Raw genomic sequence first — 23,457 nt, forward strand, 5'->3', positions numbered from 1 at the left:
GTCTACAGAAACCACATTGTATCTTTCTCTTTTTTTCTCTCTCTCTTCCTCTCTCTCTCTCTCTCTCTCTCTCTCTTTATAAACTCCCTTTCGTTTTTTGATATTGCCATGAGACATGTTGAGGCATTTAAAATATTTGGACGATTAACATGTTAAGATCTTCTCAAGTATTCTGATGCAAAAACGGATATGTAAGTATATATAGATACATTTACATTTACATATACAATTCAACAACTATATATACTATATATTGAAGAACAGAGTATATGTTGTTTGGTATATGTTTGTAATATACGCTATATTTGTTGTTGTTGTTTGTCAATGTTTGTGATTAAGGATGATTTGTTTAGCTTATTAGTCCCTGATAAGGAAATTTAGCGATATGGATTGTGGAATATTTCGACCAACAAACGAACAAGAACACACACATACATATTAAATGTATATATATATATATATATATATATATATATATATATATATATATTTACATTGACTTACTGCACTTCCCGTTACATTGTGGTCTGTAAAGTGGGAGCACGTGATGAGATGTAAGTTGCACAGCTTTACATGGCCACTATATTATCATACATTCATTCGACAAAGGACATCTATCTATCATTAAAGAAAATTTCATTCTCGTAAACAAAAGAGAAATGACAGTGAATATTAGTTTCGCTTGTCAAGTGGTATCATAAGTGACTCTTCACAGTCAAATGATGATCTATCTATGAAAGGCAGGGTGTTTAAAGAGAGAAAACTGATACGGTCTTTTGATAGCATATTCGTATAGACCTCCCGTTCTGTAGCATTAAGAGTTATGACAAAATACAAGTTTTGTGTGAGTAAGCGAATGCTTCCGCGTTTCGGATGAGAGTCTCAGATTGATTTAACTTGAGACCTTTTGAAGCAGGCTAGCTATACCAGTGCATGTTCTCTGAGGCCTATGTACTTCATGTGTCTCGTGATGATATCGTATCGTCTATTTATGAGTTTAATTTTGTCACTTTTTTTCATGGGGCAGGCGGGCGGAAAATTCAGCAGTGACTGAAGCCACAGATGGATCAAAAAAGTGACGTATTCTTAGCCATTATGTTATCTTTCCGCTGTCTGTCAATAGATGGCGTGATTCCAATCAGCTGCTGGCCAGATAAAAATATGAAATATGACTAAGAATTTGGTTCCATTTTTGATAAGTCACTTACTGGAACGTCCGACAGTAGAGGCAGAAGGTCATAAATGATAACTGAGTGCTAAGAGATCAAAACTTGCATCTTTCTGCCATAGTACAGATAATGGATAGTCTAATGAGGGTATATGTTTTGAGGAAAAAATAGACACATGATTTTTTTTTTCCTCTGGCAAAAAACAACCATTAATGAAGATACAGTTTTTTAAAAGTGCACTGTACAGCCATACCATAGGTCTAAACATTGCCACCGGATTGTCATGTAGGCCTATACTTAGCTCTACAAATGCATGTAGATATACAGTCTCTGCTGTTTCGTGTCAAACGCAATGAAAAGAAAGTTAGGAGCAGAAACAGACAAAGATGTAAAAGGTCATTATTGAACAGACTGCAAATGTGCTCGTGCATCACAAATGGTCACATGCCAGGATTTCGCGTGATAACTCAAAACAGATAATGTGCTAACAAAGTGTGAACAAATTCCAGCTTAATCAGATAATCCTTCATTGTGGTTTCCTCAAAGTTTTGTATCCTGGATTGGTTTTTTTTTTTGTGTGTGTGTGTTTTGTTTTGTTTTTTTCGTTGGTGTATTGCACAGAGCGCAGCTTGATGATATTGAGCACGGTCAAACATTGTGATTTATCTCTTTATGCAGATGATACATGTATGTATTTTTCCTCCAATAATCCTGTTGATATGACAAGATGTATAAATCAAGATTTGAAAGAGACTTCTATGTGGTTGACGGCGAATAACCTGGTTTTGAATGCTGATAAATCAGAATATATGATTTTGGGTTCCAGGAAGAAGTCGAAGTATTTTCATGATTTTGGTATTATTCTTCAAATAAATGGTATAAGATTGAAAGAAGTATATAAATGTAAAATTCTAGGAGTTGTATTTGATCCAAACCTTACATGGAAACTTCACGTGGATTATATAAGAGGGAAAATTTTGAGAAATTTGTTCCTACTGAGGAAAATCCGGTTTTGTGTGAATTTCAAAGTTGCAAAAATGTTGTATTTTTCTATTATTCAATTTCATCTGGATTATTGCTCCCCTGTATGGAGTAATGCCGCAAAGTCCACTTTGAACATGCTCTTTGTTTTACAGAAAAGGGTTTTACGTATTGTTTTAAGGGTAGATAATCTAGAAAGAACCTCGATACTGCTTAGTAAATCAGGTATATATTCAATATATATTCGTTGGAAAAGAGTAAATGTGATTTTGTTACATAAATGTTTGTACGGCTTTGCTCCACAACATCTTTCGTCAAGAATACACTTAAAAGAACACAGTTATATAATTTTCAGGTTCAAATTTGGTTACCCAAACCTAAAACAAATTTTATGAAAAGAAGTTTTTTATATGCAAGTTCAGGTTTATTCAATTCATTGTCATTGGTCACCCGAAACACAAAAGATATACATTGTTTTTGTAAGAAGATGAAAAATGAGATCCAGGCTTCTTTAGTTGTAATTTGATTTATTTGTATTCATATTTTTCATATCTGTTTTTATATAAAGTATTGTTTTATTTATCATTTGGTCACCGGTTCCAAATTTCCGGTTTTAGATATCCCCTTCTTCATAATATACACACACACACACATTAAAATACGTTTTTGTTGTCGTTGATTAGTATTTTGATTAGGTATTTAGTTGTGTTAAGTTTAGTTCTCAGAGCATATTTTTATCGTTTTTGTCCGGCTATTTCTATTACTGCCATTATTTCAATATATGATATTAACATGTCGACTGTGAGTCATTGTGTGCATATCTTTTTCTACTTGCCACTGAAATAATTTTGATGAATTTATTAATTAGTCGACTGTAAGTCACATTTTTAAATTTTTTACAATGATTTCATACCCACGTTGTACAAGTTAAAATGTGTATTTATCGCTGTTGTTGTTTTTTATATGAATTTTATATGTACATGTATGTCAAGTGGACCCCTTTGAAAATCAGCTGTGCTGAAAGGGCTATCCACCCTATTGCTGGAAAGAAAGAAAGAAATAAATAATAAATAAATAAATCTTCACTGTCAAAGCCTCTTTTTTTCTGTACGAACTTTTTTAGAGCATGTACTTTCTGTTCATTATTTAGACAGGTTACGAAAGCTAATGAGTTATACATCATTTCACAGCTTGGAGTCTGCTCTTGCAAAATGTGTCAGTAACTTAAAATCCATATCTAGGGAATAGGCCTACTGATGGTTTTGTGATGCAGAGTCACCAATGTAACGTGAATAACAAATCTTTTCTGTGTCATCTTTTGTTATTCATTCTGTCATGAGAAAGACGAAGAGAAAATGTAATTATTGATGTTATTAAAGTGGTCACGTCATTCATGGGCAGTTTTCTTTAAATCGAAATTTCGCAATACATGTAGCTGAATTTAGATAATTGTATACACATATATCATATGCGATTATTTTGGGACAAAAAGAAAATGACTTCGTTGCAACGATAATTTCGTTGTAGACCTATCCGTCTTCATTATAACGGATGTACACTGCATTGTTGAAAGGATGACACGATTTACACATCCAGATTATTTTAAAAAAAAAGAAGCTGGGCGAAGTTGTTTACTTTTCCATGTTTATGTAATATTCAAAATAGCAATTTAATAAAATGCAGACGTTGTGTCACCCTACCCGGAGTCCATATTGATTGGTTTCCATACTCCACACACGGAGTCCATATTGATTGACTGTGGGGGCGCTGTGGCATAGTGGATAAGACTTCCGATTCCCGAACGGAGGACCGTGAGTTCGAATCCCGCCCAGTGCTTACATCCTTGGACAAGATGTTTTTACCCACAATGTCCCTCTCGACCCAGGTGTATAAATGGGTACCTGGCGACGCTAGGGTGATAATAATAGCAGGGCCCTCTGGTAGAGCAGTGGCAACACTGAAGAGGCTACCCTTGGTAAATAAGACCTTATTATTATTATTATTATTATTATTATTATTATTATTATTATCATTATTATTATTATTATTATTATTATTATTATTATTATTATTATTATTATTATTAAGTTGCGACATTTTGGCGACATTCTTACCAACGTCTCGTGTGAAGTTGCTTCGATAACTGTAGTTGTTTTTGTTTCCTAACTCTTATCATTGTCTGTCTGCTTTCCCGCCCACTCTCTCACCTTCTTCTCCTCTATCTCACGTTGTCTTCCTGGAAGTCTTTGGCCACACTGAAATAAATGCAAAGTTTTACTTGTCTCTCGCTATGTTACTTGACTTGATTTATTGGTTTCTATTTCACCAATTGAATTACACACTTCATTTGTAGCACAAAGACATTGAAAGAAGCGACATACAGGTAATCCATTAAAGAAGGTTACGCGTTTGATCAAGGCTTGCATACACATTGATTTTATGTATCCGACGGTCATGATTGTGAGTAACGTGTTCGAGATAGGATCTACATGGACAGTATGAAAAATAGTATAAAAACTGTGATAGCACTGTTATCAATTGAGGCTTGTGTGCTGACGGTTGACTAAAAAAAAATAAATAAAAATCCATGTCTCCATCTGTTCATCCAAGTGCAGCAAAACACGACATTATGGAAAAGATTGCAGTCACTATGTTAAAAGTTGGTAAGATACAGCTATTTGTTACCTATATTTTTGTTTGTTTGCTCGCTTGCTTTTTGAGACAGCATTTTTTTTTTCAAAGAAGATCGTAGATAATTCAAACAAAATCTGTGCGAAAAGTCTACAAACACAAGGGGACTATTTGACACACAGTTCAACCCACAACAATGTAATGTTCTCCTTGGGGAGTGTGTCATTTTGTACAACAGGGAGGATAAGTGAACAATATAGTTTCTGATGTCTTGATCACAAAACATGTTCTTAAAAAAATATTCTTTAGAACAGACCCACATTGAACCATTTTCTGCATCTAGAGCTATAGGAGTTCCTCGATTGCCACTAAACCCGAGCAGCCAGGAGCTGAAGCAGATGAGACTCATTTTAGCAATCAATTTTGACTCGCCTCGTTTGTATTACATAACATTGTTTGCAGGCACAAATATTTGACAAGATGCAAGGCAAGAATGCAAACGTCACAACCACGTCATAACCGAGATGACTGCTCGTAACTGTTACGTATTCCATTATGTTATTTTGTCTTGGTTGGTAAATACCCGTGAGCATTGCTTGTCGTACTTTTTTTTTTGTTTCTGTTTCCTGTGTACTTAATTTGTATATTCAAAGTAGCTTTTCCTTTTCTCCCCCACAACTTGCTGGAAAGGCGTCTTTACATTTAATAGTGATATTCTTTCCCTAAAGGTGATGAATAATATAACGCATACATTATACAACTACTATGATATCGTTTCAATATTGAAATAGCACGCGTAATATCGATTCAATTTTGAAGTGTTTTAACATAATCCTGATGAAACTGTTGCATGTAGTCTATAAGTGCCAACATCAACTATTTTTGCATTAAGACGGAAAGTTTATAATGTTGGTATGCCATATATTTTTCCCTTTCACGTGACGAACATTTAACATATTCTATAAACACATCAGATATTTCAACCAAAAAAAAGGTTGCATAACAAACAACTAAACTTTATTTTAAAGGGGACCTCCGGATGATTTTCAGACTTTTACATTTGAACAGCTTTAAATTAGTTAAACTGAGTACAGAGTTTCAGAATTTATAGTGATTGGGATAAGGAATGAGAATGTTTTCAAAATTTATAACAAATTGCAATGAACAAGGATGATGACATGCCAGCCTCACCATAAGCATGATAAGAATGCATGAGATGGGGCTCCAGGAAGCAGAACAAAAGAAGAAGGCATGCATAGATTTTTCACAGGTGAACTTGTTGAGCAAGTGGTATTGTAATGGAATTACACTGCTACATTTATGAAATATATGAGGCTCTGATGTCATCAACACTGTTCAGTGTAATTTGTTTAAGATTTTCAATTAATTGGTTTCTCTGCTCAAGGACCACAATAAATTCCACGAATCTATACATGGAGCTGTTGATTTATGTACTTCATGATGTGAAATTATGAAAATCGTCCGGAATGCCCCTTTAAAGGGTCCTGCGTAAATGTGAAAATGTACGTTGAGCGTCAACGGAATCCATGTCATCACATCAAGGCGCCATTCATAAAAGACCATCCGCACAGCATCAACATGAATGACGTTTGGGTCTAAATTACGTACATTTGTTCCGAAAAAAAAACAATAAAGCTGTATCCGTGTTCAAATTTAACGAATCTTCGCAGTATGGGCCTGAGCAGGGAGGTGTCTCACCTCCCTGGCCTGAGTGAGTGAGCATAACCCCTAAGAAGCAGCAAACATCTACCGAAGCTTACTGCAAAATACATGTATTGTTGAAAATACTCTTTCAATGAATATCAGCTCACAATTGTTGATATAAGGAATATAATGCTTGTTCTAACAGCAATTTTTTTACAAAGAGTTCAATTAGTGAAACTGTTCCTTAGTTTGGCGAAATGAATTTCCTATTTTCAAAATACATTGAAAGGAGAAGCTTCCACAAATCCCCCAAATACAAATGTGAATTGAGTGAACGCAGCATTATCAGTAGAAAATTAGTAGATACTTGCAACCTTCTCATCCAGCGATGGTGGCACAAAGACTTTAAAAAGTAATAACTTTGAACGCATTGTTCGATTTTCCTCAAACTGCATGACTGTGTTCTCCTCATCTAGCTGTATCACTCAATCATCTTGTGTATATGAGTTAACTTCCATTTTAAAGGTACTCTTATTAACCTTCGACACCAAATTTATAACAATCAGCGATAACAATATGCTTACCAATTTTGCCTTATCCATCTTACAAAGTGAGGTAATATTCTTGAAATGAATTCACATTTACGAAATAAATGGATTATTGTTTATTCTGCATCTTCAAATAACATGAATCAGTTATCTTCTTTTGAATCGTTCATAACAATACCCGGTGAAGAAACTCATACTGGAACAATCGCATATTGACATCTATACAGTAAACACTAAGAAAGCCAACAAGTATGATACAATGTACATTTGGAAAATCTCTTGCATACATGCTGTTTATACAACGCCATTTACACATAAATGCTATACAAAATGGTAATACATCATCATTACTGAACACATGAAACACAATGATGAATAAAAGAAATAAAAATCTAATAACATTATGTTACAAATTATAAAGTTCCAACAGGAGAAATTTTAGAGCTTGCAAAGTCCATGACTGTACCGTGTGCTTGATGAAAGCTTTATTAAGTTACACTGTTTAGGTGTAACGTCCTAAAGCTTTCATCAAGCATTGTGACGAATATTGAGTCATATTACAAATTTTCCGTGAACTCTGCGAGCCCCTTTAAGGAGCAATGTCCCAGACAACTTCGATGGTTGGTTGTTGTCGTTGTTACGTCATTTCAGCCCCTGCAATTTTCGTAGATCTCGAAGGAATTGAGATACTCCTGGAGAACGTCGTACAGCAACTGATACTGGCACTGATTGGTCGGAAAAATACGAATACACATACAAACACAGTGATGACGATGAAAGTAGTAGTAGAAGTAGTAAAAAATGATAATGATAATAACAATAATAATAATAATAATAATAATAATAATAATAGTGAAAATATTGACATATTTAGATGAACATAATACGTATGTACCCTATAAATATATGTGTAGAAATATATCTGTATGTTTATATATCTCATACTAGTATTTAGTATTTTCAGGAATGTCAAGACAGACGGTCAATTCCAGTCCAGTTGAAAGTAAGTCTGAAGAGAAAGAGTAAAACTTTATCACATAAATGAAACAGTGCTGTAACTCGCATAATGATTACAGAAGTTAACAGAATAAGAGAATTACAGAATATTACGACTTTCTATTTTTTTTCAAAGCGGTTCTCAAACCGTTTACAAAAATGAATACCTGAGTGAGCTGATATTGGCATGACCTGACAATTTTCCTTTGCTCGTGTACACAAGGCATGCAGACAATTCGATTTTTCTGCGTTAACAGGGTAAAATGCATGTAACTTCAATCACTGATCTGATCACTCAGATATATCAGGATTTGAGACTTGGGCACAATCGTATTTAAAGAAAAGCAAATAAATATGGAAATCTCAAGATTTTGTCTGATGACTATATATCAAGTTGAAATGAAATGATATTATCACCTCACTCATTTGCATGTTTCATGTTTCGATTTTTCAAGATGTGTCTTATCAAGATTAGAGAAATTTCACAATTCTAGCAGTGGTCATCAACCTTGTTTATTGTTGTGCTTATAAATGTTCACTCTTTCTTTTCAGACTAAATCCATAATGACCCATATACTTCTCCTTTTATGTATGGGTACATATAAATTCATTTTATCAGTTATTTACCTTTCATTTCAAACTTTCGAAATTGTGTTAATTTTCTCTTTGGTAGTCCAGTAGTGAATACAAGTCTGTCGAATATTTCATGCAGTGTAGTTCTAGTGAATGCCAAACATGGTAGGTGTAAAGTCAAAGGAAGAAGGGACTACTAGAACGACAAGGGTTCCTTATTGTTGGCAGTCATGTTGTTGACGCTTTTCTGCAATGTACTTTCTATATTGATTAGAATTAGTCATTGATAAACGGAGACAATATATCAGTGATTGAGTGCTATCTTTCATCGATCCAACCCGATAACACGAAAAACGTTGAGAATGTATTGCTTTGCATTACATTCTTCATTCAAAGTTGTCCATGGATTTCATGCTTGCTCTTGTTGTTTGTACATTTCTGAAAGCAGGAGGAACAACATTTCTTACCAGATGTGAAATGGCCTCGTAACGGACGGCTCTCAGTTTCTTGCACACCTGGTAAACTTCCACGTCGTCTGAACAATCTACACGATCCAGGATAGATAGCAAAGCACAGAAAGTGGCAGACATTCCGACGCCATCCCTATATGAACAAAAAAACAAAACAAAACAAAAAAACATATGCATACTTTTGAGGTGGCATAGAGGACGAAGACACATCAAGACCAATGGAGAGAGCGAGTGTGGTCTCGGCATTAGTATCAAAGTTCCTGAGTGAACATGTGGAACTATACATCAGCAGAAAAAAAATCTGGGGGGCATTTCATGAAGCATTTTGGTCGGATATTTTTCTGACAGACTGTTACAAGCTATCGAAATCCCTGCATCTGATTGGCTGAGAGCCCAATTTGTCCGACAACTTGTCAGACAAAGTGCTTCATGAAATGCCCCCCAGAACAAGGTGAGATGTAGAACCATTCACTGACTCCAACATCACCCATTCATTATTTGGCATTACATGCATCAACACAGAAAAAAATAAAGCAAATACAGGAAACTTCACTTTCCCTTAGGAAAACGGAAAAAAATGTTCTATAAGTAATGATTTCAAACATTCTGGATATTCTTTCTCCCGTCTCATAATCTTCTATGTGTAACTGACTATTCTTTAACCTGCAATGAACAAGGATGGGACTGCTGTCATGGCCCTGTGTCGGCCAGCTTTTCAAACGAGTCCGCATGAAGATCATGTCCGACGCAGAGGGCGGTCCGTCTTCCTCCATGGGGTTACACTCCAGCTGTAGCTGGTAGACAGTTTGCAACTGTTTCTTCGCGGTGATGTGAAGTTGTAAGGGAAAACACGAAAGTGGAACATGTTAGTTGCAGGTATTGCATGGCAAATCATGATACACATACGGGTTACTTGTTTACTTGTTTGCTTACTTTTTTATTTATCTAGAAACCAAAGTTGATATTAACATAATATTGTATCCATGTTTTGTTGAAACTTATGTCATTAAAAAATCCTTACAATATTATGTACTCATGTAAGCGTTATATGTTGCTTTGAATTACATTACATGGAAATAAAATAATTTCAATTGAATTGAATTGGAACGTACGGGTGCTTGAACTTCAGTTCTCTTTATTCTCTTCCATCATTCATTTATTTATTTCGGCTCATTTCAATTCATCTTTGTTCTACACCTATCTGTATTATTTAAGTATGCAAAAAAACACACACACACACACACGCACACACACACACATATCCATACAGATTTTACAATACCTCTTAAATTGCGTTTATTGCAACTGATTGGCAAATTGTCCAACATTGACGTTAAACGTTGATGTAGGAAAATCAAAGACACGACGCAAGAATTCATTGATTTTAAATTCATCAATTCGGACCCCTTTGCAGATTATACGCCTCTCTGAATGTGTTTACTGTTAATAAAACTGAACACGAATTCACAGTTGGTAGAGACCAGCTATATCGCCTTTAATAAGTCCTTCTGGTATAGGTTACTATATAAATTTTACAATATATAAAAAAGATGTTTCACGAGAAAAATAGAAGTACCCTCACGTAAGAGTCCAATAGTCATGATGAGCAATGATTTTCTTTTTAATACAGCCCTGAGTAGGTACGAACAGTGAAGAGCCGGGAGGCGAAACAGAAAACAATCCAGGCAATGTTCAAGCTATGGTTAAGCTTATGATATACTCGCGAACTGCACTCTATTTGAGGATATACTTATACGTGCTGACATAGTTATATACCTTCGACGTCTGTTTGCGTACAGTCAATGTTCTCTCCGCAATTCCCGGCATGACAACTTCTTTGGTGCTGGTCACAACGAAGGGACCACAGATAAGCTCATCACCATCCTCGGGCCAGTACTTTGCGAAGGTCTTATGCATATGGAAATGACAATTTCAAGGAAATGCGACTGGATTTCCTACTCGATGTGTAACAATGCGAGCATAACAACGGACATATTACACAGCTTTTAAACGGTTATGATAATGATGCTATAAAGATACGTCTCCTGTTCGTGCAAGTTGTGTATTCTAATGTTGATGGTTATGTATTCCTCTAATACATGTACAAACATTATCTGCCCAGAAAGTAACATGTGCTGATAGAAGCACAACAACTGACATATAACACAGCGTATAATTAGGTGTTATGGTATATAAACGTCTTCTGTTCGTGCAAGATGTGTATTCTAATGTAGAGTATTATGTATTCCTCTAATACAAGCATTATACATGTAATCTGCAAAGAAGGTATACATGTACTGTGAGCCTATAAGAATCAGATGCTTCTCCTTTTGCGTGCCATGGCCTCAGAATTTCATAGGCTGAAGGAATGGAAGCTCTTGCATGTGTTTTGGTGTTGTTTTTTTATTGTCTTATAAGATGGTTACGTTGTGAGATTTTTTTGATAGAATTTAATGAATCATATTGTAAGGCATAATGAATACATATCTGTATCCACGATGCTGTACCCGTATATCAATGAAAGTCGTGTTACCATGATGCAGCTACCCACCTTATCAGGCGTGTCCCCACGTAACATCACAATCCTTGTGACCCTGTAGTCTACAACGAGGCGCCAGAAATCCACCACTGTGTTTGGGAGAGGGCTCTGTGTGGTGATGTACTGATTCTTGCTCTTCTTGCCCTGCGCCAAAATATCATAATATACTCACAATTTCAACAAGTTTATAATTGAGTACTTTTAATACAAGCTGTGAAGGTCATCACACTCACAGTCTTGCCCATTGAGAGTAAGAAAATCAAACAAAAATGGCGGGTGTTCTGTTAGTATGTATACGTACATACTCATCCTGTTCGTCACAGAATTGTTTCGTTGTTATAGAATTACACAAAACAGATGGATCAGAGAATCCATTTGTTTATCGTTTTTAGATTTAAAAAATGCCAAAACAATAGAACCACACAATCTTTGAGTTAGATATTACTATACTCATTCGACAAGATTTAACTGCAAGAACAAAGGCCTAATGTAATAGTTAATGTATAGTAGAATGTCATCCAACGACAAATACAACACAACCGAGTCTGCTTTCGTACTATATCAGACATTTCTTGGGCTCGTGTGAATTTCAACCGATTCAGACGATTCAGGCACACCGACAAAAATTCAATGACCTTTTTTCTTCTTGTAATTTTTGCTATTGCAAGTGAAATTTTCCCGAAATTTGTAACAATGATTATGATTTTAATCCAACTCCTAATAGTTCCCGCTGAATGTGATGGAGCAACATCACAACAATGTGATCACGTACATTTTATCATTATCATTATGTTTATTCTTTACGTTTTGGAAATTACGATTGACATCATGATAACGAATAATCTATCCTTTTAGTAATTGGAGATTATTTTATTATATCGCTCAGAAACAAACCGGGAAGTAAGTTGCATTGATGTAGTTCGTGCTGCCTTCGACTTCAGTCATGAGGTAAGGGCGCACTCTGTCGGCTGGTTGGGGAAAGAGATGGAATCGCGATTGACAGAATGAAAAGAATGGAAATGGGAAAAAAGTAATGGTGACAAAACGGACGAATAAAAAAAGTATAATACCATTAAGCGCTTGACATGTGGCAGTAATGCTATCTTTGTAAGTGTTACCAACACATTATGATGACAATGATGATGACAATTTAGATAGGAAACGAATGATTAAAGGTATGATGATAATCATGAATATGAATGATAATTGTAATAAATGACATGATTTTTAACGAACATTAATACAGAATATCTTCTAATATATTTATGCATGCATAGATAGATAGATAGATAATATACCAGTTTAATATGTGTGTTTTTGTGTACGTGTGAGCGAGAGTTGCATCACTGTATGTTTGAGGATGTTTGTTCGTGTCCAATGGGTATTTTCATAGGTACGCAGATCTGATATTGTGTATACTTGATATACTTCATTCTTGTTAATGTGTGTGGGGAGGGGGGTCCATTTCGGATGTGGTCCTGCATATCTAGAGTACTGTAGACAAAAACTATCAACAGAGATTGGCACCATTGTAAATAGTAACAAGAGTAACAAGTGTCGATTTTACATCATGGGAGAAATAGGAAAGCTATGTGTTATACAGATGTAGTTTTTATAAGTACAACCCCCTTTTGGGAGGCTTTTGCTCATCTATATCTATGTTTGTGGATAGATATTTCATGTACATTATGTCCATATTAATACATATTATATCTGAAAAGGACACGGTCAAAGAGATCGAAAAAAAAAGGCATACAGAGTTAATGAACAGAGAATGAACTCACGTGGAACTACGTCTGGGTAGCGGTTCTTCTCCCAATTCTCCTCACGTGTAGCAGCGGTGACTTCATTTTTTCCTGGTATAACAGTATACGCCCTTAGCAACTAGTTTATTGAAAAAAGATGGAATGGAAGGTTGAAGACATAGCAAGATATGATGATAATTGATATAATTACAGTGCAACTCCTTTTGAAAATAGATACAATCACCTAATTACCTATTAGGCAGTACGGCTCCGTCGGAACTATTGCGCTCTTCTTGAGTTCTATCACTGCTATGTACTTAGCTTGGCAGGGTACACTGCTGAGATTACACATTCATGTATATGAGGGATTCGGAAGGAAAATTTTTATACTGCCCTGTCAGAGATGTTTGGAAATAGGTTATTTGCATTGTACAAGGAATATCTAATTGCAAAACAGTGAATTGAAAAGATAAGGGAGACGCTTTGTGAAAATTTGAAGAAAATTGGAAAAAACATGTAAAAATGTATTGTAATGTATGGTTTGAAATGTCTAAGGCGAATTTCAGTCTGATTTGTTTCTTTTTTTCTGCGATCGAACTGAGGACGGAAATACTTGCTCGAGACAATGAATTTAATGAAAAAGTTTTCAATATTGACAATAAAATGATGTTGAATTAATGCAGAGCATCATAACGAAGCTTCAGCGCGTTTGTTGGTTTGTATGCTTGTAATTTGTTGGGTTTTTCTCCTCCAGCTCACTTTCTCTCTATCCCTTTGTTTCTCCCTCCCTCTCTCTCTCTCTCTCTCTCTCTCTCTCTCTCTCTCTCTATATATATATATATATATATATATATATATATATATCTTTATCTTGCTAGTCTTGATGTCTCTCGCTTCTCCTTTCCTCACTTCGAACTCTTCCTGAAGAGCCGTCATTCCTGTATCGGGGCTTGGTGATTTCATGGCTCGGTAACGAGTTACGAAGTCAGTCTTTGGAATCGTCGTGTCACCACAGGTAAGGGCTTCCAGGAGAGTGGCATAGATGAACTGGTATTGCTCCTGAGTGCGGTGGACACAATGAGATCATAAAAAGAATGGAGACACTTTACACAAAGACATTTTCTTTGACCGATGGATAACTCAATAAAACTATTTTCGGCGATTTCATCTAGTATACATTTGATTAGAATCTATCAAGCAAACAAAAATACAAATACAAATGTTTGTGTATCCAAAATGAAAGTAACTTCTTCCACTAAGCAAGCGGATCAAACAAGACTTGATATGCTTAGATTTTGTTAGAATCCTGAAAAGTAAAAATAATATTACTAAGTTGTTAATACTGAGAAGAAATTATCTATTGTGTGTGTTTAGGCTGCATTCATTGTGACTTAAAACAGTCTTGACTAAACTTTGAATCATTCCGAAAGAAAAATGCTATCATCTTTGTTAAAGCTAAGACTTCCGTAATGTTTTGGCTCGGTGTTATCCGTACCACAACTTGCACCATCTTTGCCCTGTGCCGTCTCATACTCGCGATGAAGTTGAAGATACCAACAGCTCCCTCAGCGTTCATCTGGTCTAGCATGGCGTCCAGCGTGATGAACGTACCAGTCCTCCCGACGCCGGCGCTGCAAAATCGAATCGTACAGTATCGTAACATGAGTCTGATATCCAATTATGAGCGCACATTTAATTTTATGCTGAAACACATCGTACTTTGCTATATTTGATATTTCCCCAATCACTTTCTGTTCGTATTTAGATAAGGTTGCTTGTGGATGGATGGATCAAATGAATGTCCCGAGTGATTAATCAGTCACTGGAGGATTAGGGCATCATAGAAAAGTCACGAAAAAGGGCGGAGCACATAAAAATGGTATAAACTCGGGAAGGGGAAGGGATAGGCTATACATTGGTTATCATAAATATCTAGATTTTGGAAGTTTCATTGTAGCAACTTTATTATTTTTGTCGGCAAGATAGCGTCAAGTTTCTGTAATAATGCGACACATCTAAATTCACGAATCTACATGTATTTCTGACATGCAGATTAAAACCCAAATCAGTTACATATATATATCTTATGAATTAGACACCTTGTAGGTATAGGAGAGCTTCAATATAATATCTGAGATTCTAGAATTTTGATCCAATAATTAGATCATGTAAGCTTTGAATCGTGCTTGATGCCTGTGGATGTATAGCATGGCAGCTTTTTCTTGAATGCCCTTGACATCTGAAATCATACTATTGCAGGACTTTTGACTTTCACGAAGATTCTAAAGGACAATCAAAAACTTAAGCACCTCAACTGGCAAAGGTAATTTTTATATTACAGAGGCAGTTATGTTTTCCTGTCGAGAGACAGAATGAATATTTGATACTACATGGAGATCTTGCTAAAAAAAAGGAGGGCAGTGCAAACTACTTTAGTCCAAGATACAAATCTTCTTTTATTTATCTACCTCCAAGGCTGACAAAATTTATGCGCAGCAGAAGAGACGTTCCTTTCTAATAGAGATAGGTCATAAACGAGAACAGTCTTAATGATGTTATCCTCAGAGCTCTTGTTAGGAATTAATACGAAGACAAAGGTACTCGTGTGTACAATGGACTACAAAAGTTAAAATAGCTAATTGCTTGAATTTTAAAAAACACCTGCAATGTACGACAATAGGCGACTTGCTTGCTCCTTCCTCCATTTCTCTTGTGACTTCGATGAAGTTCATAAGTTGAGAAGGTTGCTCCGGTACCCCCATGTCCGGCCATGTTGTGTAATGATACTGCACCACGCCTCGGTGTACGCCAGCCATCTACAATATTATGTCATATCGAAGAACTAGTGTCATTCTGGTATTTATGCGAATAAAGTAAATGCTTGCTAGCCGACAGTTTTAAAACCTCTCTGAAAGCCTGAAGGATGAGAATAGAGCTTCTTATCGAAGAGCATGACCTCTGCTACCAAGAGACAGGCGACGGGAAACTTTAAATTGAGAATGGTTGCGCCTGCTCTGGAAAAGGTATGATGATTGCATGGAAAGTCTTTCATCACCCCCGTTATCCCTCAGGAACAAGTGATTAAATAATATGAATTAAATGGACGATGAATGAAAAAACAATCAGGTAATAACAAGCACACAACCTCAAACACATACATGTAAGAGCACTTGTATATGTACCATGTTTTAGTTATAAACATGTAATATGTATGTACATACCTAAAAAAACAATGTATTATGTATATGCATGTTTATATATATTTAATATGTATGTATGATATATATATATATATATATATATATATATATATATTTCAAAGATACCGATACTTTTGAATTGTTATTCTAGCTTCACCTATGGAGGATATGAATATTTTATGAACATTTGTGGTTTTTTTTTTCAATTCAGATTGAACAAAAACTGATTATTTCTAGGAGTGATATAGGTCAATGATACGTGTGTTTTATGTAATACAAGTTAATTACCTCAACATTGAATCGCCGAATGGTGTAATTCTTTGTCACTTGGTTTTCTTGCAGAACGATGTGAAATTCTCCAAAGGAGCAGGGTGTCATGCCTGGCCAGTACTGTTCACATTTTTTCTTAGGGTAAGAGGAGGAAATATTGCTCAGCCAAAACAAAGTCGTCGCTCTGCCACTTTTAGTCCTATGTATTCTTTGTTTCATTCTCCGATGGAGTACGTTATTCAGAGTAAACTACAAACTGTTAAAGGCATAATTTACCATTTGCTTACAATTCAGAGAGTGCAAGTACACACTCTGACTTTACACAAAACACGTGTACAGACACAAAAATAGAAAGGATCACGATATATAACCACTTCTTGTATTTAGGATGTACCGTTTTGCTTACACTGAAATACCAGACAACCACAAAAACACGATGTGCGCATATGCTTAGAATAGTACTGGAAGTCACGTCTGGTTCTATACTGACTGGCATAGTTGTAGAACTCTTTTTGTATTTTTCCCCTTTTTTTGTGTGTCAAACCTTCTTGCCTTCCACGATGTTAGTGAGCATGATGACCTTTTTGCACTCATACTGCCAGATCATGCGCCAGAAGTCATTTATAGACGAAGTCGTCGGGCCTGCATGTAAAAATAACACAGTGTAAAGTTAAAGGAGACATTTGAATAAATATCCGAAGCATATCAACATTGATTTAATGCTCTTTAATTATCAACATTAATTTAGCTCAGTGATAATGAAGAGAAAAGAAAGCATGTGATAAAGGTTTATTCTTATGTACTCTTTTTTATCAAAATTTAAGACTGCACTTCAATGAGTGTCTGTAAAGGCACGTCATGGATACCGGCATTGTAGTTTCGATTATTTTTAAACTTTTGTTTACAACAAAATTTTTCTTAAATAAAAAGGAACAGGGAAATGTTTAATAATCAAGTGTGCTGTAATGACACTTTATTCCTCTGAATGAATATGTTATTGTCCACGATTATCAAAGAATGAATGCAACATACCCTGGGCAGCGATGTACTTGCTCGGTGCATCATAACCCTAAATAGATAGAAAAATAAACCTCCATATAGATGAAATGGCAGCATTGGCTTGTGCAAAAAAAAACAAAAAACAAAAACAGAATACGGAACGATTATCTGATCACTATTGTGCATATGATCAGATAATCGTTCATGCATGCATACATACATTCTTACATATAGTGCAGTATTTTACATAACAAACAAGTATGGATGCAATTGAAATACCTTCTGACTTTCAAATTTACATTGATTTAATGTACATGTACTGGGGTTTATTGGTCATACTAACGTTTATAAACGATGCATTGATGTAGTCAGAATATGGGTCTCTCCCACGTAAGTTCAGCTTCACCCGAGAATGGTCATCTGAAATGAAATTAAATCGCTGAATTATAGGTGGTGGATCAGGTTTAAATTTAATAATTGACAAAAAAAAATATGAAACAGAGAGCAACATTAATAGGAAACTGTTTGCAAGTGAATTGCTCAATACGTGACAAATTTTAGATGCTTATATTTCGTTTTGAAATATGTTTTAAGATTGAACAGATGATATTTACCAAAGATAAGATAAAGAGGAGGAACATAGAATTGTGTCTGACATACATGGCAAGATGTTGAGGAAGCGGTTCTTTTTCTGGTGTTCCTTCTTCTTGGCTTCGTCGCTCAGATAAGTCTGATCTAATTGGAGCATCTGATTGGTGTATGTTACAGGAGAGAGCAATCGTTGTTAGAAATGAAATCTTATAAAGAAGTACTAAAAAATCATAATGAAATGTACATAAAACATTCTTTACACGGCTCAATCGATAAAATACAATTTATGTAAGTCAACTTTTTATAGTATTATTGTCATCAGTAAATAAAGCTCAACCAAAACGGTAAGCAGTTTGTCAGTAAGCAGTTTGGCGCATATACCGACGAGAAATAATGGGCAAGGCTATAAGCAATAGTAAAACGTAAATTACACGTGACATGCCAAACACTAGAATGGAAAAGAAAACATTACAGACATTTGTATGACTCATATGGATTTTACGTAGGCCCCTATACTACATTGTCAATCACTGTAAGGATGACTATTTAGTAAATAACTGTAATCGCAAGAGTGGATGAACCTGTCTACCTCAAATTCCTCAGTGAAGCCCATGAATCCCCGTGAGTTAATCTCTGCCATGTAATCGGCTAGCCGGTCTATGGCAATAGCTGGCTGTCGGAGGTCATCCGGCTGGACATTCTCGTAGATGGATGCTTCCTGCTTGTTTTTGTCACAATTGAATCGATTGTCGACATCACCATCGTCGTCATCTCCGTAGTCATTTACTGGGGTGAATACGAATTTAACCCCTACACTCTTAAAACATCCGACTCAGAACTGACCCGGAACTGGGTCCGTTGGGGTCACACACCGTTCCGGGTCAGAAATGACAAGGAATGGGGTCAGATATGACAATTCAGAGTCATGAATTGGGTCAGAGTGACCCCATTCGGGGTCTTCATGACCAAATCCAAGTCATTATTGACCCGGAACGGTGTATGAACCCAACGGACCCAGTTTCGGGTCTGTCTGACTCGGATGTTTTAAGAGTGTAAAAGTAAGCTTACAGTTATTTTTTTTTTCTTTTGGATTTTCTATTCAATTGGTTGTAGGTACTAGCATTAAAGTTCGTCATGTTGTCATTGTCGACAAATCAAAAAAAAAACATGAAAGGATAATTTTTAGCAACAATTTATAGAGACTTCACTAGACATGGTCCTCCCATAATGGGCTAGATTCTCAATTAGTAAGTCCACATATCGAGGGGTGAATACGATTCTTCGTATTCTATATCTGTCAAGTTTCTCTGAATGAATAGATGTATGAACTGGCAACACACAGGTTTAATATTGTTGTGTTTGTTGTTTTGTACCATTATTGGCATTCATGGTAAGAAGAAAAGTATAACTGAGTCCTTGCTTACAAAATATGTAAAATAAAGTGATTTCATGCCCGTATGTATACTGTACATACATTCAAGCCCAGAAATGGAACAGACTAATGGAATGAATTTGATGCTGCCGTTGCAAAATATAACGTTGCAACCTACAAAACGTAATTATCATTTGCACAGGAGAACTCTACTTACGTTCGCTGGGCTGAACACAACGCATTGTGATTTCTTCGCCTCCAGTCACGTTCCTGTGACTGACACGAAAATAAAAGACAAAATCAGTAACATTTGAAGAATAAAGTAAGAAAAGGAACATTCATGAGCAATGGAACAAACAAAAAGAAACACATGACGCTTCTTTGAAGACCCAAAACGCATTTGCCAAAGGCACGATAGCATGCTTACCTGTAATTTACTCCATATTCTTGAGACCCATCGATTCTAGATGAAGTTGCTACCGTAGCGGCAACACTTGTAGACAACTTTTGCTTCCGTCTCTTCCAGTAGATACTGTGTAATCATAATAGGTATGAAATAAGTATTATGATGACAGGAAAAAAAGTAATTACTCGCGAGATCGACCGAGTGTATGTCGAAATTATCACCATCTTCCCTTTTTTTTTTCATTGTCTAGGGTGCACTTTACTTCCGTGTTCTGTCGTAGTTTCTTCCGAATGCTGGACATGCTATCTCATGGTAACGCACGGGGATTACCATTACGTTGCACGGGCAGCTCTATTGACAGCTACACTTATCAATTGTTATCCAACTCGTAGTAACGCATTTATCACCTTCCACGTACTCCTATCATCTTATTTTTTCCTCTTCCACAGGGTTCCTTTATTGAATAATATCATACACACAAATATATACAAAAAGAGATATGTATGTACATGCAGATTTAACACATGATATTCTTGGCCATTCTAAATACAATAAGAACAGCAAACAGTTACAAAAATCAATTATAAATTGCAAATTCTTTTCAAAGTGTCAGAAAATTACCTGACAAATCATTTCATAAGAAAACACAATCAGAAACATTTAGTAAAATGTAACCACTTTTTAATAAATTTCTTTTCTTTCAGATTTGTTTTACATATATACTTTTCCATATCATAACTTTTTATCGCTGACATGATTTGTTCAAAAACTGGCAAACAATTTTTGCATTTGGCTGTAAAAATTTATTTCCTTACTATAATCATAATGCAATTGAGGGCACTGTTATTACGTCCATAAAAACAAAATAATTTATTTTGATTTGTAAGCTTAATATGAATAGCATTACGGGACAGCCAAAGCTCAAGTTTTGACCATATCTCGTTTGAATATATACAAGAACAAAATATATGCATAATTGTTTCTTCGCTATTATTACAAAAAGTACATAAGTTATCTGTTACTAATTTAAATCTCAATAAAGCGTCTTTCATATAAAGAATTCTATTTAGCATCTTGAACTGAAACCATCTCATGTTTACATCGACAGTTGAATAAAAGGGAATTTGGTAATAAAAACTCCAAATGATATTGTCAAAATCAAACTCCTGTTTCCATTTTATAAGACTTTTACATTCCTTTGTCTTATGTTTCAAGAAAGCCTGGTAGATATGTGCACAACCTTTTTTCACTTTCAGTATTAAAAGCAATGTTTCAGGGATAATACATGTAGGTTCCATAATCTTAGGTATGACATTTTTATTATAACCAAATCGTATAGCATTACACAAACCATAATATTGAAGAAAGTTTACTTGTACATTGTATTTACGTTGAAAATCAAAATATGAAAGAAATTTTCAAAATTAACAAAACGTACCCCCTTAGCACACCATGACTTATAATAAATTACATTATTATTAACTTGTATTCTAGGATTGTTCCAAAGGGGTTGACATGCGATATTATCTACAATGGACTGAGTTAAATCTGAAAAGGCTAATAATACCTCTTTCCAAAATGGGTTGCGCATTGAAATGGCTAATTCTTTGTAATGTTCAGCCCCCATGAATAAGTGGAGAGATGTGTATGATGGAGGCAAGAATGATTGGAACATATATGTAAAATGAAATTTTCGTTACTTGGATAACAAACGAATCTTCTTATCCATGATATTCTGAGTGATTTAGTATGTATAAAAATATCTGTCATTTTAACCCCACCATTACTGTATAATTGGCACATTTGTTTCCTACTTATTTTATCAGGTTTATCGTGCCATATAAATTTATAAAAAGATCGGTTAACATCATTCATAATTTCTAATTTTGGTTCTGGAAGAGATAAAAGCAAATAATTCAGTTTGGGTATCAATAAAGATTTTACTATCGTTACTCTCCCTAAGGGAGTCAATGTTCTTTTCAGCCATATCGCTATCTGACGTTTTATCTCTTTAACCTTTTCTTGATAATTGTGATTAACCATTTCAGATAATTTAACTGAAAAATCAATGCCCAGGTACCTGAAATATCCTTCAGATATCCAGTTTAATTTGTACTCGTGTAAAATCTCTTTTTTAAAAGTTCTGTTCTTCCCAATCCATATTACTTGAGTTTTAGTTACGTTAATTTTAAGGTTGGACATATTTGCAAATTCATTAAGTATTGTAAAAGCACTTTGTAAATCCTGGGTTGAACCGTTGAGTGTCAAAAGGGTATCATCTGCATATTGCAAAAGTTTAAGCGATTTCCCATTCATATGCAATCCAACTAAAGAATCCGAGTGTCGTATTAGGATACCAAGTATTTCACTGACTAACAAAAAGAGGTAGGGGGACAAAGGATCTCCCTGGCGACACCCTCGTCCTATTTCAAATCTATCTGTACAGAATCCGTTAACTAATACACAAGAGGATGCATTTGCATAAAATAACTTGATCCATTTCTTTACAGATGGACCGAAGTGAAAAAAATCCAGGACCTTGAATAGAAAAGTATGCGATACGGAGTCGAAAGCTTTTTCGAAATCGACAACAAGAAGCATGCCTGCTATATCATTTAATTCAGTATAAAGTAGCGTGTCATATAATAGACGTATATTTTCGCCAATGAAGCGACCACTCAAAAATCCTGTTTGATTTTCATGTATTAAAAAAGACAAAACGCCCTATCATCTTTGTGAAGTAAACAATAATTTTACTGGACAGAGATACTGAAATAACCTTGCCCCAATAAATTACTTATTGTCTATATTCTCCATCAAACGAAAATCAAAACTGTTTTTATCTAAGGGATACACCATCTGATATCACAATTACAAAACGACACAAATTTAACTTGATGTATTCTGGCACTTACATGAAACACGCTACTCCGAGAATCAGCGCAAAGGCGATTAAGCATCCCATGGTGGTTCCGTTTGAATTTGACATAGAGTTCACTACTCTTGCGAAAATGATACAGAATTGGAAAAGTACACAGGTTATGTTCTTTCCAACTGTTATACAATGATCGCGATGTACTTTGAATACTATGTATGAGTATTTGTGTATACGCATAATGCATATATGTGTGAATGATATCCCTATCCATGTTTATATATATATATATATATATATATATACATATATGTATATATATATATATACATATATGTATATATATATATATATATATATATATATACATATATGTATGTGTGTTAGTGTGTGTGTTATAAACATTACAAAATTCCAAATCACTGCA

The 23,457-nt window shown here is 35.2% G+C and overlaps 1 protein-coding gene and 1 long non-coding RNA gene across 2 annotated transcripts; both read right to left on the reverse strand.

The window, feature by feature from the left end:
- Positions 1 to 7,641: 7,641 nt before the first annotated feature.
- LOC139734902 (tyrosine-protein phosphatase non-receptor type 18-like) lies at positions 7,642 to 10,950 on the reverse strand. Its single transcript, XM_071645682.1, has 4 exons — positions 10,810 to 10,950; positions 9,686 to 9,851; positions 9,031 to 9,107; positions 7,642 to 7,719 (listed from the first exon to the last, which is right to left on the reverse strand). The coding sequence occupies exons 1-4, from the start codon at positions 10,948 to 10,950 to the stop codon at positions 7,642 to 7,644; spliced, it is 462 nt and encodes a 153-aa protein (XP_071501783.1).
- A 706-nt stretch (positions 10,951 to 11,656) lies between these two features.
- On the reverse strand, positions 11,657 to 13,486 carry LOC139734858 (uncharacterized). Its single transcript, XR_011711187.1, has 3 exons — positions 13,357 to 13,486; positions 12,467 to 12,540; positions 11,657 to 11,716 (listed from the first exon to the last, which is right to left on the reverse strand). It is a non-coding gene; the product is annotated as an uncharacterized lncRNA (long non-coding RNA).
- Between the last annotated feature and the right edge of the window lie 9,971 nt (positions 13,487 to 23,457).

The sequence above is a fragment of the Diadema antillarum genome, unplaced genomic scaffold (assembly GCF_040938485.1).
Source record: "Diadema antillarum isolate AM-2024a unplaced genomic scaffold, OU_Dant_1.0 seq00000550_RagTag, whole genome shotgun sequence".
In the NCBI taxonomy this organism is placed as follows: Eukaryota; Metazoa; Echinodermata; class Echinoidea; order Diadematoida; family Diadematidae; genus Diadema; species Diadema antillarum.

Coding starts and splice junctions, on each gene's coding strand:
- LOC139734902 (XM_071645682.1), bottom strand. CDS start 10,950: ATGCATAAGACCTTCGCAAAGTACTGGCCCGAGGATGGTGATGAGCTT. Junction 9,852..10,809: donor TACGCAAACAGACGTCGAAG/GTATATAACTAT, acceptor ATCACCGCGAAG/AAACAGTTGCAAACTGTCTA. Junction 7,720..9,030: donor ACGAGGCCATTTCACATCTG/GTAAGAAATGTT, acceptor CCGACCAATCAG/TGCCAGTATCAGTTGCTGTA.